This window comes from Fukomys damarensis, unplaced genomic scaffold (assembly GCF_012274545.1).
Source record: "Fukomys damarensis isolate Sample0158 unplaced genomic scaffold, DMR_v1.0_HiC HiC_scaffold_27, whole genome shotgun sequence".
NCBI classification, from domain to species: domain Eukaryota; kingdom Metazoa; phylum Chordata; class Mammalia; order Rodentia; family Bathyergidae; genus Fukomys; species Fukomys damarensis.
The window spans coordinates 19397916-19412619 of NW_022900939.1; the positions used below are offsets into that span (position 1 = coordinate 19397916).

Sequence of the window (14704 nt, forward strand, 5' to 3'; positions counted from 1 at the left end):
GGAATTTGTACCTTTACACAATATATCTTGGTTCTTTTTTTTTTCCCCCATTCCCCTGCTCGCTCTTCAACCCTTCCACCCTCCTTATTTACAATGACTTTATTTCCGTTTTTCCCTTTTCTCATGTTTATTCCTTTCCCCTACCCTCCCATTTCCCCTTCCCCTTTGGACCTTTTCTTCCTACTTCATAGCATTTATTATACATTTGGATACTTATTTACACTTTTAGTTTCTCACGCCAGAGAAACTATCTGGTATTTATGCATGTGCTATCTGTATATTTCACTTAAGAGTATGGCCTCAAAGTTCTTCCGTTTAGCTATGTCTCTAGGACCTTTATTTGAGACCGGGTCTCACCATTAACTTGCCTATGTGGGCCTTGAACTTGCCATTCTCTTGCCTCAGTCTCCTAGAGTGCTGGGATTTCAAGTGCACACCACCATCCCCAGATATTTGTTTTCTTACTTGCCTAAGGCTCTCTATAGGCAATAACAGGTATTTTTTAACTGATCAATTTGAAAGAACATTCCCTAAACCACACCTGTCCCCAGCATAGACCACAAAAATAGTTGCTTTTTATGTAGATCCAGGACTGGCTGTGACCACATCAGCTCTGAGCCACATGGAAGATCTAAGGGCACCTCTGACCATAATGGTGCATCCCCAGACCGTCACTGTGAGCAGGGGTTACCTGAGCCCTCTTCATCACTACATGGACAGATTCGTGGATCTGATTCCAAAACTGGCCCACTGTTTGGTAAATTTCTTACTGTAACCCCTAACAGAATTGCTAAAGAAAATACAAAGTCTAAAAGATTCAGCCAGGCATGGTGGCACATGCCTATAATCCCAGCATTTGGGAGGCTGAGGCGGGAGGATTGCTGTGAGTTCGAGACCAGCCTGGGCTACACAGTGAGTTCCAGGTCAGTCTCAGCTACATAGTGAGACCCTGTCTCAGAAAAACCAAATTAAAAAAAAAAAAGATTCAGATATCCTCCCTTTATTATCCTACAGAGAATAAATTTTCACAGGCTGCAATAAGTTAATACAGCAAGACTAGGAGGAATGGGGACCTGCAAACCAAGACCCTCTACTTTCCATGCAGGGCTGTCATTCAACAGACTCCTGGAAATGAAGCTCTGTGAGGTATACACTGGTGGCCTACCAGAGCAGATGCAAGAGAACCATGGGGTTTGGTCAAGGGGATGCTCAGGCTACATGGGTGTTGATAAACAGCCTTCCTCATTCCTCATCTTTGGCTTACCATGGGCTATGCTTATGCTGACTTCTCTCCTGCCGAGTCATCCTGTTGTCTGGCACTGGCCAGCAGAAGGAAGCTCTGTGTATTCCAGATACTATCTCTCAAGTCACACATCTTCCCCTTGTGCAGAGTTAGAGAGGTGAGTGCTCTGCACATCTTTCCCTCCAGGAATAGTTCTGGCTGCCAGGGGAAGCTGAGTTGGCTCAGGGTTCCCCAGGTAGGCACTGAGCCCCTGGGGCTCTCTCCAACTGTGTTGTTAGCTTCTGGGGCAGAGGCTTAACACCTTTCATCTCCCATAGTATCCCACACAAAAAATACTAGCACCACAACTGCAGGGTGACAGCTCTGATTATTTGACTTTTTTTTCTTTTTTGGTACTGGGGATTGAACTCAGGACCTTGTACTTGAGAAGCAGGCAGCAGATCCACTGAGCTAAATCCCCAGCCCAGGTTATTTGAATGTATAATCAAGACAAACTTAGAAGTTGGAGAAATATTTTTTGTGGGGCTGAGGATTTAGCTCAGTGGCACTACCCCTGCCTCACAAACACAAGGTCCTAAATTCAACCCCCAGTACTTTAAGGTCTCACTACAAAGGTCACAGTATGTAGTTCAGGCTGGTTTTGAACTCACTATGTAGCCCAGGTTGGCCTTAAACTTGGCATGATTCTCCTGGCCCATCCTCCTAGTGGTGGACATGTGCCACCACTCCTGAAGATAAGTTAAAATTCTTAAAATAGCCAGGAATGGTGATGTACACTTATAAATCCAGCCACTTGGGAGGCTGTGGCAGGAGAGTTGACAAATTCAAGGCCAGCCTGGACAACTTAGCAAGACCGTGTATCAAAATAAAACATTAAAAGACTGTAACTCAGTAGTAGAGCACTTGCCTAGCATGTGCCCTGGGTTCAATCCCTTTGATATACCTCCATGAAACAAAATTTAATTGAGTTCTATTAATATAGAACATTTAGAAGATGTTAATTCTCTTTGTTTGAGACTCTTCAGGGCCCATTAGGCAACCCCACACACCTGATCTCTTTGTTGATGGCATCCAGCTGCTCCTGAAGCATCATGGCCAGCGTCTGTGCATCAGCCTGCCCGCTGGGTGACAAGAGATCAACTGAGCTGAGCAGAGTGTCCCTGTCATCTTCACCATCAGACACATCAACATCACTCTCAAATGCCTGTGCAACATTTGCCAAAACACTGGCTTGCTGGGCACGTTCCCAATCCTGTTCATTGAGAGTCTGTACCTGTTAACAAGAAAGCTGAATATCAGCAGATTGAAACCAACAAGGCTAGGTATAGGAACACGAAAGAAATGTACCAGAAATTAAAAAAAGTATAAATGGAGGCCAGAAGAGTTTGCAAACAAGGGTCATGTTTATAAGCTGCTGACATGTGATATGAAAGAAATGAGCGCAGCTTGGTCGCACACATCTATTACCCCAGCTACTCAGGAGGCTGTGGCAGGAGAATAGCAAGTTTGATCTCATCTTGGCCAAATTGGTGCAAGCCAGTCTAGAATAAAATAAAAAGGTCTGGGGATTTAAGTCAGCCCTCCCTGGGTCCAGACACTAGTTGGGTGGGTGGAGAGGAACAGTGAGCAGGGAACGAAAGCATTGTTGCTGTACCCCAGATTAGCCATGTTAAAAAATAAAGAAAAAAATGACTTACACACACTGGGCTCACTCAGCTGCCATTACATTTTACAAGTTTTATCAAATGACACAGTGAACCTGAGTCTGCAGTCCCTTCCTTTCCTGATGCTGGCATTAACAAGTATTGAGAAAAGCAGAGGAAGAGAAGCAAAATCATAGAAACAAGAGCAAGCTGTGTGGACACACTGCTTCTAAGGGTGTAGGTAACAGTGAGCTGGAAGGTGGGATATTGTTGAGAAATGCAGTTCCCATAGAAAAGAGTTTGTAATCAGAAAGTATACAGAACAACCATGTACTGGCCACCCTGGTAACATCACTTAGCCTCATTAACTTTCCTGATTCATTCCTTCAGCATAACAACATTTTCTCCTATCTCTCCACCTTTAAACAACATAAGAGTAACCACACTTTTACCCTGACCTCTGGCTCCAGGCTTCTGAGGCCCACCAGCCCCACTTGTTTGTCCCCTCAGGACCTTGCGCATGCCAGGCAGATGTGGCGCCGCTGAGCTACATCCCTGGCCCTAGATTTTTTTTTTTTTTTGGTTCGGGAGATCCAACTCGGGTCCTTGAGCTTGCAAGGCAGGCTGCCCTGGCTCCTTTGTTATGCCTTGCAGCACCTCCCTGCTGGCAGAACTGCTCCAGGGAAGCCCTAAATTACAAGTTAATGTCTTCCATACTCTGTTCCCCTTGACAGCCTTGGATTTAGTTGCTCCTCCTCCATCCTGAAGCATCTTGCTCTTTGGCCCCCAGGATACCACCTCTTCTGATTTCCTCCTACCTGATGGATCTCTCCTGACTCATGCTAGTTCCCCCAACTCCTGTAATTCTGAAGTACTCCATGGCTCATCTGTGGACCTATCAGCAGGCTTTCATGTGTGACCTTAGCTTGCCTCAAGCCTTCAAACCCGACCTGTAAGCTCACAAACCTCCACATTATAGCTTTAGCTCTAGACTGTTCTCATGGATATGAGTGTATGATCCTACCTCTTGGGAGACAGGACATGCCTGTCAACCTGATTACAGCCACAGCTCAACTCCTACTCTGCCTCGATTCTGCTGCCCTTCTCATCTCAGGAAATAGACTCCAGCCTTCTGGCAGCTCAGGCCTAAACCTAGGGGTCACCTTGACATGTCACTCCTTTATGCTGTGTCTAAATCTCTCAACACACACTGGCGGCACTACCTAACAGTGTGTCAGAATGGTTCCTTCTCTTTCCACCTTTAGGTCTTTGTTTACTTATCATTCTTGTGGTGACACCTCCGTAGCTACTCTACTAAAAATTCTCCACACTCCACAACCAAGGTATCTTGGGCCCCTTCTCTGTTTCCTGCTTATTACCACTTGACATACTGGAATGGTTTGAAAATATGTCCACAGACTCTCTAAAGCTCCTCTCTTTAAAAAGAGTCGGAGGACAAGTCTCACCTCCTCCACACCGAGTGAACAAGACCCAGTAACACCTCGGAGGAAAAGAAAAGAATGGAAGTGAGGGAGTGCAACTTGCCCGAACAGAAAGCCAAGGCACTAGGCTTTCTCCTGCTGAAAGTGTGCGCTCTGAGGAAAGCCAGCACCAAACAGCCCCACAGCTAATACACACAGTGAGGACCCGAGCCTCCGGCCCACAGCTGTGTGAGACCCAGTGCCCTGTCACAGGGCTCTGTCAGGCCCTATACAGCTGCAATCTAGTCACACCCTGAGCTGGAGTCACCCTGGTGTGCTGCTCCTGAACTCATGCAATGGTGAACCAGGAAGGCTCAGTTTTGAGCCACTAGACACTTTGTAGTAACTTGTTATATAGTGCTAGATAACTAACATTCCTGCCACATTTTACTTTGCTCACTGCTTGTTTCTTCTCAGTAGAATATTTGTACACTGAGGTGTAGACATCTTACCTTTTTAAGCACTGCTGAAGCCCTAAGTCTACAGTGGTGCCTGGCCCAAACTAACTGTTCAACAAGTATGGGTGGTCAGTTAACAGCAGTTTATTGAAAGACATGCTGTTGAAGAGACTGAAGTATGTAGGTGCAACATTTCAGCTCTGCAACGTTCTTCAAAGGCCGGTGTGAAAGGCCTGCTTCCCCAGCCCACACTGGTGTGACCTGTGGGAGGACTCTGGGTCACTGAGGGTGTGCTTCTGAAGGGGACTGTGAGATGCTGGCCCCCTCTTATTTCCCTCTTTTGTGTTTTCCGGCCATGAGGTGAGCAGCTGTGCTCTGTCACATGCTCCAACATGATGTACCCCCTCACCGAAAGCTACAAGGTCAACTGATTATGTATTAAAATCCATAAAACTAAAACTGTGAACCAAAACAAAGCATTTTCTTTTCACAAGATTGTCTCAGACATGTTATCATATTAGAAATATGAATTTTCACTAGTTCATAAATACATATATTCATTATTGTCAATCACTACTTTAAACTGGTACTAATTAGCATTGTATACATCTGACTAGATTGTAGTTTATCAAAATTTCTCCCCACCACCAAAAAAAGCAAAAAAAAAAAAAAGGAAGAATGTCCTTAAAGTACACTCTTAAAAAAATGAAAATGGGGGAGAAGCAGCAAGCCACCTAACAAGAGATTAGTTCAAGACACTCAGGTAACTTTTATGCAAGCAGATGTACTTCCTGCAAGGCCTTGCCTTGGAAGGCTCATCCCGCAGCGCTGCCAGCCGGCCTTTCTGGGGGCGCCGCAACACTGCACTGGTGCTGTAGGCATCTGTGTGCCCGTCTGCCATGGGGAGCCTGAAATCTGGGACACTGCCCAAGTGGGGACGGCTGAAATGTGAAACAAAGGTTGTTGTTAGAAGGTAAACAAGCTTTGTGACTCCTCAAGCCAGACCTGTCGATTTGGAAACCACATAATTTCACCCAGGAAATGGTCTCCAAAGGAGGGCATTTTCCTTATATGCTGAGAGATACACTCAGCCTGCTCAAAGCCGATATTTTAATTGTTAGTTTTCCAGCTCTACCAGGTGGGAAACTGCACTATCCAGGAAAATCCCATCCAGACTACTACAGACATGGAGGAAAGACAGATATCCAGGGTCTAGTCTGCAGACACCTGAAACTCATCTGAGAATTGTCCTCTTGGTCAAGGCTGCAGCCCCCGCCTTTCTACTTTCTCCACAGCTGACCAAGGGGCATACCCAGATGCCACTTCCAGCCTTCCACTGATTTGCAGTTTTCCTTCTTAATGTCAAGACTGGTGGAGTGAGAACCAGCAGTCACAAAGCCATCTTGAGGGCCCCGGCTGCACAAGTCCCTTCCACACAACAGGGGCACCCGTGAACGAGCTGCAATTTACCTTTTTGTTTTTGAGCCAAAAGCCCAGGCCTGTGTTCAGTTAAGCATGCCCTCCTCAGGGATATGGGGAAGCATTGTTGTTCCCATTGGCCAAGTCCTCAGGAAAACAGCAGAAACTCAGCCCTACCACTCACTCATGGTGTCCTTCCTGCCCGCTTCTGCTTCTAGTATTCCTGGTTCCCAGTAAAGAAGGTGGCTGCCTTCATTTCAGAAATCCTTCAGAGGCAAAGCTCTTGGGAGATGGAACCGACTTATCTGCTCATGGGAAGTTATGCAGGGGATCCCTCATGACTTCTCCAATCCACAGACAGAGCCCATAGGATAGGCCAACTCGTTTACTTTAGGTTTACAGACTCTTCTCCACATTGTTGTTTTTTTTGGAGACAGGGTCTCGCTTTGTAGTTCAGGCTGGCCCTGAACTTACTATGTGGCCCAGGCCAGCCTGAAACCCACAGCGATTCTCCTGCCTCTGCCTCCCAAGTGCTGGGATTACAGACGTGCGCCACCACACTTGGCTCCACTCCACATCTTAAAGAAATGTCCCCATGAAGTGTATGAGAGATGCATGACTTGTTTATAATATACCAAAGTCTGGCTTTTCCCTCTGACCACAACTGTCTTATTTCCTCCACTCCCTCATACCTAATTAAATTGATTATTCACTTTTTTCCAGCATGACTTTAGCTAGATGCTCTGGGATCATGGCACACTTCAGAACTAGATAGAAGCTAAGTACATAAAATTGTGTGCGTAATCACAGACAGTTCAAGGATCCTCTGAAGGTCACCAATGCCTCCTAATTTTGATTCTTTTTAGCTTACTTCCCCCAGCTCTGCCATCACCTGCAACCAGTCATTTCTCAGACTTTTTTTTTTTTTTTTTTTGGTGGTTCTGGGGATTGAACTCAGGAACTTGTGCTTACCAGGCAGGCATGGTACCACTGAGCTAAATTCCTGGCCCCCCAGTCCTTTTTTTTTTGGGTGCTAGGAATCAAACTCAGATCCTTGGGCTTGCGAGGAAGACAGCAGAACCTCTAAATCTCCAGCCCCACCAGTCTTCTAATAGAAGGCTGTCTTTCATCTGTCTTTGCCTTAGATCACAAATATAAGAGGACTCATTTCACTGTGAAGTCATGTGAAATATAAGGACTTAGGCCCACCTACTACTATGCAATCTTTCCAATCCTCCTAGCCATGGCCTATGCTATCCTGTGATTCACCCTGCCCCTTTAAGTCACCTCTAAGCCACCTAATATGGAACCTCCAGACCTGTCTCCTGGAACCAGGCCAGCTCCTCTTTGCTGCTTTTGATGCCACTGTCCTCATGCCCGCCAGCAGTGTGTGACATAGTCTATCCCTGCTGCCCCCTCAGAACTCCCACAGTAACAGTTCCTCTCCCTTGCCTCCTTTCACTTCCCCACCTTAGGGTGGTAAACATGAGAAGCCTTCTATAGCTTAAAACATCTCCCCCTAAAATTTTTTTGCTCCTTCAACTTCTCCCTCTCCTTTCCCTCATTACTGAAACTCTTCCCTTAAGAAGGTCATAAGCACTGTAATTTACTGACACACTCTTCAAATACACATCTTACTGACTCCCCAGCACTGTGTCTGTTATGGCCATCTTAGTGACACTAGCCTCCACTGGCAAGGCTATCAGCCAACCCAGCCATCTTTCTGTCCTCATGGCCCTTGACATGCCCTCTCTGCAAGCAGGTAAACCCTCCTCTTGGAAAATCCATGCTGCTCTGGTTTTTCTTCTTACTTTCTAGAAGTACATGTGAGTGGGACAGGGCATGGGATGCCCTACCCCTTCATATCTTAAACGTGTAATACAAAAGAGTATGCCGAGACTCTGCACTTTCTCCCATGCCATACTTCCCATACCCTGATCTCACAGCTAACCACTTTGGTAACTTTTGCTAAAGTTTAACTCTCGCATGACAACCATTTTCTTCAAAGAAACACACACACAAGCTCCGAATGCTATACTATACCCACAAAGTATCAAGCCGCTCTGGAGCTCTACCTGTGCAGGTGCTTCCAGGGCAGGCTCAGCTTACGATGTCACTTCCGCTCCCATGAAGGCAGCCCTTCAACTCTTCTCCTGGGCTCTGTCTTCCTGTCCCTGCACCTCAACATCACACTGCATTAGGCACCTAGGTATGTCCAAATATTCCTTGGCACCCAAGCCTGTATTTTTGAGTTTTTCCAATGATGTGTCTTCCCAGGCAAAGCTTCCACCTCTAAAAGGATATTTTGATCTTTCCCCTGGCCTGTCACCTTGATACAGGCTCCGAGGTCAAATCATGTCTCTACCCAGCTGTGATGCCCACCTGGCCAAGGACAGGCCCCTGCTTGCGCATAGCAGTGGTGAAAGCACATGTGATATCATACCCAAGGTGGAGTGAAGCCCCTCTCAGCCTCATCTGGTCCAGCTCTGCCCTCAGAGCTTCGATGTTCAGGACAAGCTGCTCCTATAAAACAGTATGCCACATTGATACTATTTCATTTAGATTTTATAACCACTTGCATCAAACATACTCAGATGTTGAACATAACCATTATCAGGTGAAATTGGCAGTTATAAATACCAAACATTTCAATTCTGAGAAAATTTTCTCCCTGAGTTCTGTAGTAAATTAATGTAAACCCCAATGAGTAAAAAGCTGTTAATTCAGTCACAGAAAAACTGTAAAGGGGATAATCAACAACCTATAAATAATTATTGTTGTAGAAAGAAGCCTCTTAGGGAACAATATTCACCCACTCATGCACATGTAACTATATTACTGTCTCATACCAAGTATGTGCTCATTCCTGTCTTATTTCTAGATCTGCAAAGACCAGCACAGTAGCCAATGGACACACAGGGCTATTGAGCCCTTGAAATGCAGTGGTTCAAACTGACATGTGCCGTGATCCTGGAATATACAGATTCCAAAGACAGTATGTAAGCCAGGCATGGTGGCACACACCTGCAATCCCAGCACTTGGGAGGTTGAGGCAGGAGGATCGCTGTGAGTTCAAGACCAGCCTGGGCTACATAGTGAGTCCCAGGGCAGTCTCAACTAAAGAGTGAGACCCTGTCTCAAAAAAACAAAAACAACAAAACAAAGACAATATGTAAAAGGAATACAAAGTGGCCCAGTAAGTTTTACATTAATACACAACGAAATAATATGTGGCTATATCAGGCTAGACAAAATTAATTTCATCTGTTTCTTTGTAATTCTTCAAATGTGGTTACTAACAACTTAAAATCTATACATGTAGCTCATACTATACTTCTGCTCAACAGTACTGGATTTTTTATTGTTGTTCTGGTTTTCTGAGACAGGGTCTCACTATGTAGATGAGAGACTGACGTGGAACTCACTTTGTAGTCCAGGCTGGTCTCGAAATCACAGCGATCCTCCTGCCTCAGACTCCAGAGTGCTGGAAATACAAGCATGCACCACCACACCAAGCAGTACTGGATTTTTTGTTTTTCAGTACTAGGGACTGAACTCAGAGCCTCTGCACTGAACTACATCCACAGCGATTCATATGTATGTATATGTTTTCTTCTTCTTTTTTTTTTGGACCAGGGATCGAACTCAGGTCCAGGCGGGAGAACCACTAAGCTAAATCCCCGGCTCTTCTTTTCTTTTTTTGAAGCAAGACCTAAGTCACTAAGCTAGACTTGAACCTGTGATCCTCGTTTCTGTCTCCAAGAGTGCTGAAATTATAGGCGTGACACCATGTCTGGCTTGTTTGTTTACTTACTTAGCTGCACTCCCAGCCTTAATGGCACTACTTTTTTTTTTTTTAAACAATGGCTTAAAATCCTTTTATTTTATTTTTCTTAATTGAGTTTATTGGTACATTTTAGGTATACCAGTTTTACATTCATTATTGGGATCTTGTACCTATACGTAACAGGGCTTGGTTCTCATTTTTTCCCCTTGTCCCTACCCTGCCTTCACCCCCTACTCCCCTCCCCATTTACAAACACTCTGTTTCCATCTTTTCATTTAATGGCACTACTCTTGATGAAAGGTTTATGCTAATATTTCGGCCTCAAATCTAGAAAAGACTCTGGATTTGTACCCACTGCATCTCAAATACAAATCCAGGAATGTTATGTGTCTTATTTAAATAGGTAGACTAAGAAAGCCAAAAAGAAAGTTTATCTCAACTTCTTTCAAACATCCATGGTAACTATAAAATAACTCAATTAAATTTAGCTCTTAACACAGTTCTCAATAAACAGGAAATTTAAGTACCTTATCATGTTGTGTTTCTTCTAACTGCTTTTTCGCATTTTCAACTTCCCTTAATAGAGAATTCTGAAAAAGATAAAGAGAGGTCTTCAGTACTAATTCTTTAAAACATCTCATGTAACAGTGTGGCAATGGGAAGGCTCACATGGGTGTACTAAGGACAGTGCCACAGTCCCAGCCCATCACTGGTCACAAGACTAGGCCAACATATTCTATCTCTTGATCACATAAAACTGCTTCTTTCATTGATCAAAAGTTCTAGATTTAAGCATGCCTAGTTCATGGTGCAAGTGTATGTTAAATAAGTAGACTAGTTTATAATAATGTTTAGGTTTTGCAATTCTTTGGTCACTTAAATTGGAAATCTAGTTTCAAACGTAAAATTAAATCAAAGGAAAAAAACTCCTAATTTAAAAACTAAGCTGATCAGAAGGTGAGAGTTACTATTCTATGAGATCCCTGGCACCAATCTTGGGACATTTCTGAGCCTCATCTCCAGGGACACTGCACAATCAGGACAGGTGTCATGGAACCTGAGGCCAACTGACGGTCAGAATGTCTCTGACAGAGACTCTGGAACACCCATCACTCTGGGAGAAGCTAGCATAATTCCATGATTCAAGCACTCTGAGCCCAGGCTCAAATTTCTTCCAAAATAGTTGAAAGAGAAAGAAGTAGGGGAATAGGAGACTACTTGGTTCAGCTGATTAAATCCCTGCCTACTATACCATATGCCTGAAGCACTAGCTACTGTGTTTGTAAAAAAGATAGAAATTAACTTCCGAGCCAGGTGTGGTGGCACGCACCTATAATCCCAGCACTCTGGAAGGGCAAGGCAGGAAGATCCTAAGTCTAAACCCAGCCGGGGCAATTGAACAATTTAGTGAGATCTTGCCAAAACAAAACAAAACAAAAAAAAGTTTACTTCTAATGACAAAGCATTAAGGGGTGAGAAATGGGCCAAATAAAGATTATAGTGCAGAGCCTGGCAAACTAGGGCCGATTAGCCAAACACAGCCCACTGGCTTAGTTCTGTGGAAAGAAAAAAACAAACGTTTAAAATTTTTATTTATTTTTTTGGTACCAGGGATCGAACTCCGGTCCTTGTGCTTACAAGGCAGGTGGCAGAACCACTGAGCTAAATCCGTGGCCCCAAACTTTTTTTTTTTTAGACAAGCCCTCTTCCCTTTGTACTCCAGGCTGGCTGCAAGATCCTGAAGCACCACCACATCCAGCTAAAATAAATAAAATTTTATTGGAACAAAGCTACATCCATTCACGCATGTGCCGTGTATGACTGTTCTGTGCTAATTGCTGGTTAGCACAGTTATTTTATTTAATTCCTTATAATTACTATAAGTCTGAAATGTTTCCTACCTGGCCCTTTACAAGACTCCACGTACCTACTCCTGTCTTAGAGAATAGAATGACAATTTCCCATACACTCAAATGGGACACAAACACATCAAATGACTAAGTCAACTTAGTGACTGATGGTGGCCTACACCTCTCCCCCACAGTAGGACCCCCGCTCTCTCTAGCAGTTGTCCACCACTGTCAGCCCGTCCTTAAGGAGAGGATGAGTGCTCCTCTGAGAAAGCCCCCCAGTGAGTCTGTGCTCAGTCTACCTTATCCTCCAGCGAAGCCATTCTCTCCTTTAAATGGAGCTGAAGCCTCTCATTGGACTCTGAAAGTAGCTTGTCAACAGTGTCTGATAAACGTTTATTATGTTCTTCATTCATCTTTTCTCTTTGCCTTGCCTAAAACAGGAGAAACAAAGACTATGAACTTCAAGAAGATACATTACCATTACTTTAAAACTATCTGGGACCTTCAGGCATGGTGGTGCATGCCTGCAATCCCAGAGCTCTGGGAAGCTGAGGCAGGAGGATCTCAAGTTTGAGCCCAGCCCAGGCAACTAAGCCACTTAGTAAGATCTTATCTGAAAATAAATAATAATTTATAAAGAGCCAAGGATATACAAAGGACCAAGAGAATCACACTCATGCCCTCATTCCCCTGGCTGCTCCTTCCCACTGTCATCCCCAGTGGACTCTGTGACATGATGATCAGAACATATTCAAGCAAGAGAAAGGCCTTGGAGATTGTTAACTAGATGTTCCCATTGCTTCTGTTAAACACAGGACTCATGGGGGTCTTAGGAATGTCCACAGTCATTAACTGTAAGATGGACTTAGAGCAGAGATGGCATGAAGGAGCCAGAAGGTATTTAAGGGGATCAGCTTATGTACATACTCGTAGAAGAATTTCCCCTTGTGTAAATAAAAGCCTGAGCCTGGATTCAAGGAAAAAAAGGTTTTTTTTTTTTGGTTTTTAAAAAAGGTAAAAATAAATTGTTTTAAAAACTGTAGAGATAGGGAGGAATATTTTGTTTTTTAAAAATATTCCTGCATTACTTGAATTTCTCATAAATTTATATCCAAAGACTACAAACAATTACCTTAAGTAATTTTAAAATGTGGTAACAAAGTAGACAAGTCTGAGGTTTTGCCTGTTTTATTCCGTTACTGTAGTACTACGAATTGAACCCTGGGCACTGAGCTACATCCCCAACCATTTTTAAATTTTGAGACAGGGTCTTAGTAAGTTATCCAGGGTGGGCTGGAAATTGTGATCCTGCTGCCTCAGTTCTGAGAGTGCTGGGATTACAAGTGTGCACCCTCAAAACTGGCAAATAGTCATTTCAAGACTTAAAAGATTTGTTTTCACTCCATATCCTGAATGACCACAAGCAACAAGTGAAAGGGGAAGAAGGTGCTTAACAGGCAGAATACACCCACTCCCTCATTGCCTGAGCACCGCTGCAGTGGTTAGGGGATCCTCCCAGGCAAAGGGCAGTGGGTACAGGCTATGATGTGCACTCACTTCTCCCTGTCCTGCCCAGGTAGGAGACTAACCCTACAAGAGCTTGCCTGTCACAAGGCTGGCAACATCTTCTTCATCATTGGTAAAATTTGAGTAGAGGTATCTCTCTTTCCTCAGACACTCAATGTAAAGATTAAATATATAAAGTCTTGTCATTATCTAAGAGAGACCCAATACCTCATACAGGATATAGAATATCTGATACCCTTCTTTAGACACATACGGTTATTTTTCTATCATTATTAGTAAGTAAAAGTTTAACTTTTTTTTGGGGGGGTACTAGGGATCAAATTCGGCCCTTGCACTTGTGAGGCAGGCAGCAGAACCACTGAGCCAAATTTCCGACCCTAACATTTACTTTTAATTGCCATAGTTATAAACAGCCCTATCACACTGGGTTATCCTTCATATCGCCATAAACAAGTTCTCACAGTAAGGAAGTTTTCTAATAGGAAAAAGGTCATTTCTGCTTATAGGTAAGTGTGCTTAAGGACATGGCTGTGTGCCAGGAGATGGGGACTGCCCAATATGCAGTCTCTTAATAGGCCTCAAAATCATCATTTCCTAGAAGCTTATCTGATTCTCTGCAGAGTATAGCCAAGGATACAGATTTCCAGTGAAAAGAAAACCTAACAGTCTTAACATTAAAAAAAGCTGGTTGATGTGGGAGTATGAAAGTTCTGCAATTAGATATTTATGCTTCCTCTTTCCACCCATAAAGAGAATTCCACCCTCAAATACTAGGCCAGGGACTTGGTTAGCTTGGCCTGGGACTGCCTCTTACTGTATCTGTTCCATACTGATACTCACCTACCTCTGCCAGGGAAAAATTCTCTTAGGATTTCAATTGATACAACCCTCTACCACCATGTTTTCCTAATGCTCTTTTTATGGAAGCTAAATTGTGATATTCCTTTTGCTCAGAAATACCCCTTCCTGCATCTACCCTTACTTTTAGAGTTAATAACTCAGTACTTTGGGATAGGTCTGACTCTGAATTTGGGACTTCAGTGCCACATGCTGAGCAAGTACAACACTCATCTACAGCGACAGGCCTTGCTCTGTTTTGGGTGGGCCCCAGCAAGTACCACAGGTTTTGGGAGAATCTGTAAGGTCCTACTTGTACCTGAGCAGTTCCCCCAACAGACTGGCTAAGCAAGAAGTCTTTGCTGGACCTGGGATTCCATGTACTCCTGAAGTGCTGCCCATGGGCATGTGTTTCTTCTGGGGACATTAAACTTCCATGTGGGGGATGTACTCATCAGTAGACAACTCATGGATGAGGCCACAAAGTACACACAAACTGAGATGCAGGACCTCTGG

General features: G+C 44.0%; 1 protein-coding gene across 7 annotated transcripts in view; it reads right to left on the bottom strand.

The window, feature by feature from the left end:
- The window catches only part of Ppfia1 (PTPRF interacting protein alpha 1), a 102381-nt gene that overhangs the window by 35077 nt on the left and 52600 nt on the right, over positions 1–14704 (bottom strand). For all 7 annotated transcript variants that reach the window (XM_033756422.1, XM_033756420.1, XM_033756421.1 and 4 more), the window contains 5 exons: positions 12124–12255; positions 10499–10561; positions 8628–8707; positions 5571–5706; positions 2293–2516 (listed from right to left, as the gene is read on the bottom strand). In XM_033756422.1, coding sequence (XP_033612313.1) covers positions 2293–2516; positions 5571–5706; positions 8628–8707; positions 10499–10561; positions 12124–12255 — 635 coding nt within the window. The remainder of the gene's footprint in view (positions 1–2292; positions 2517–5570; positions 5707–8627; positions 8708–10498; positions 10562–12123; positions 12256–14704) is intronic.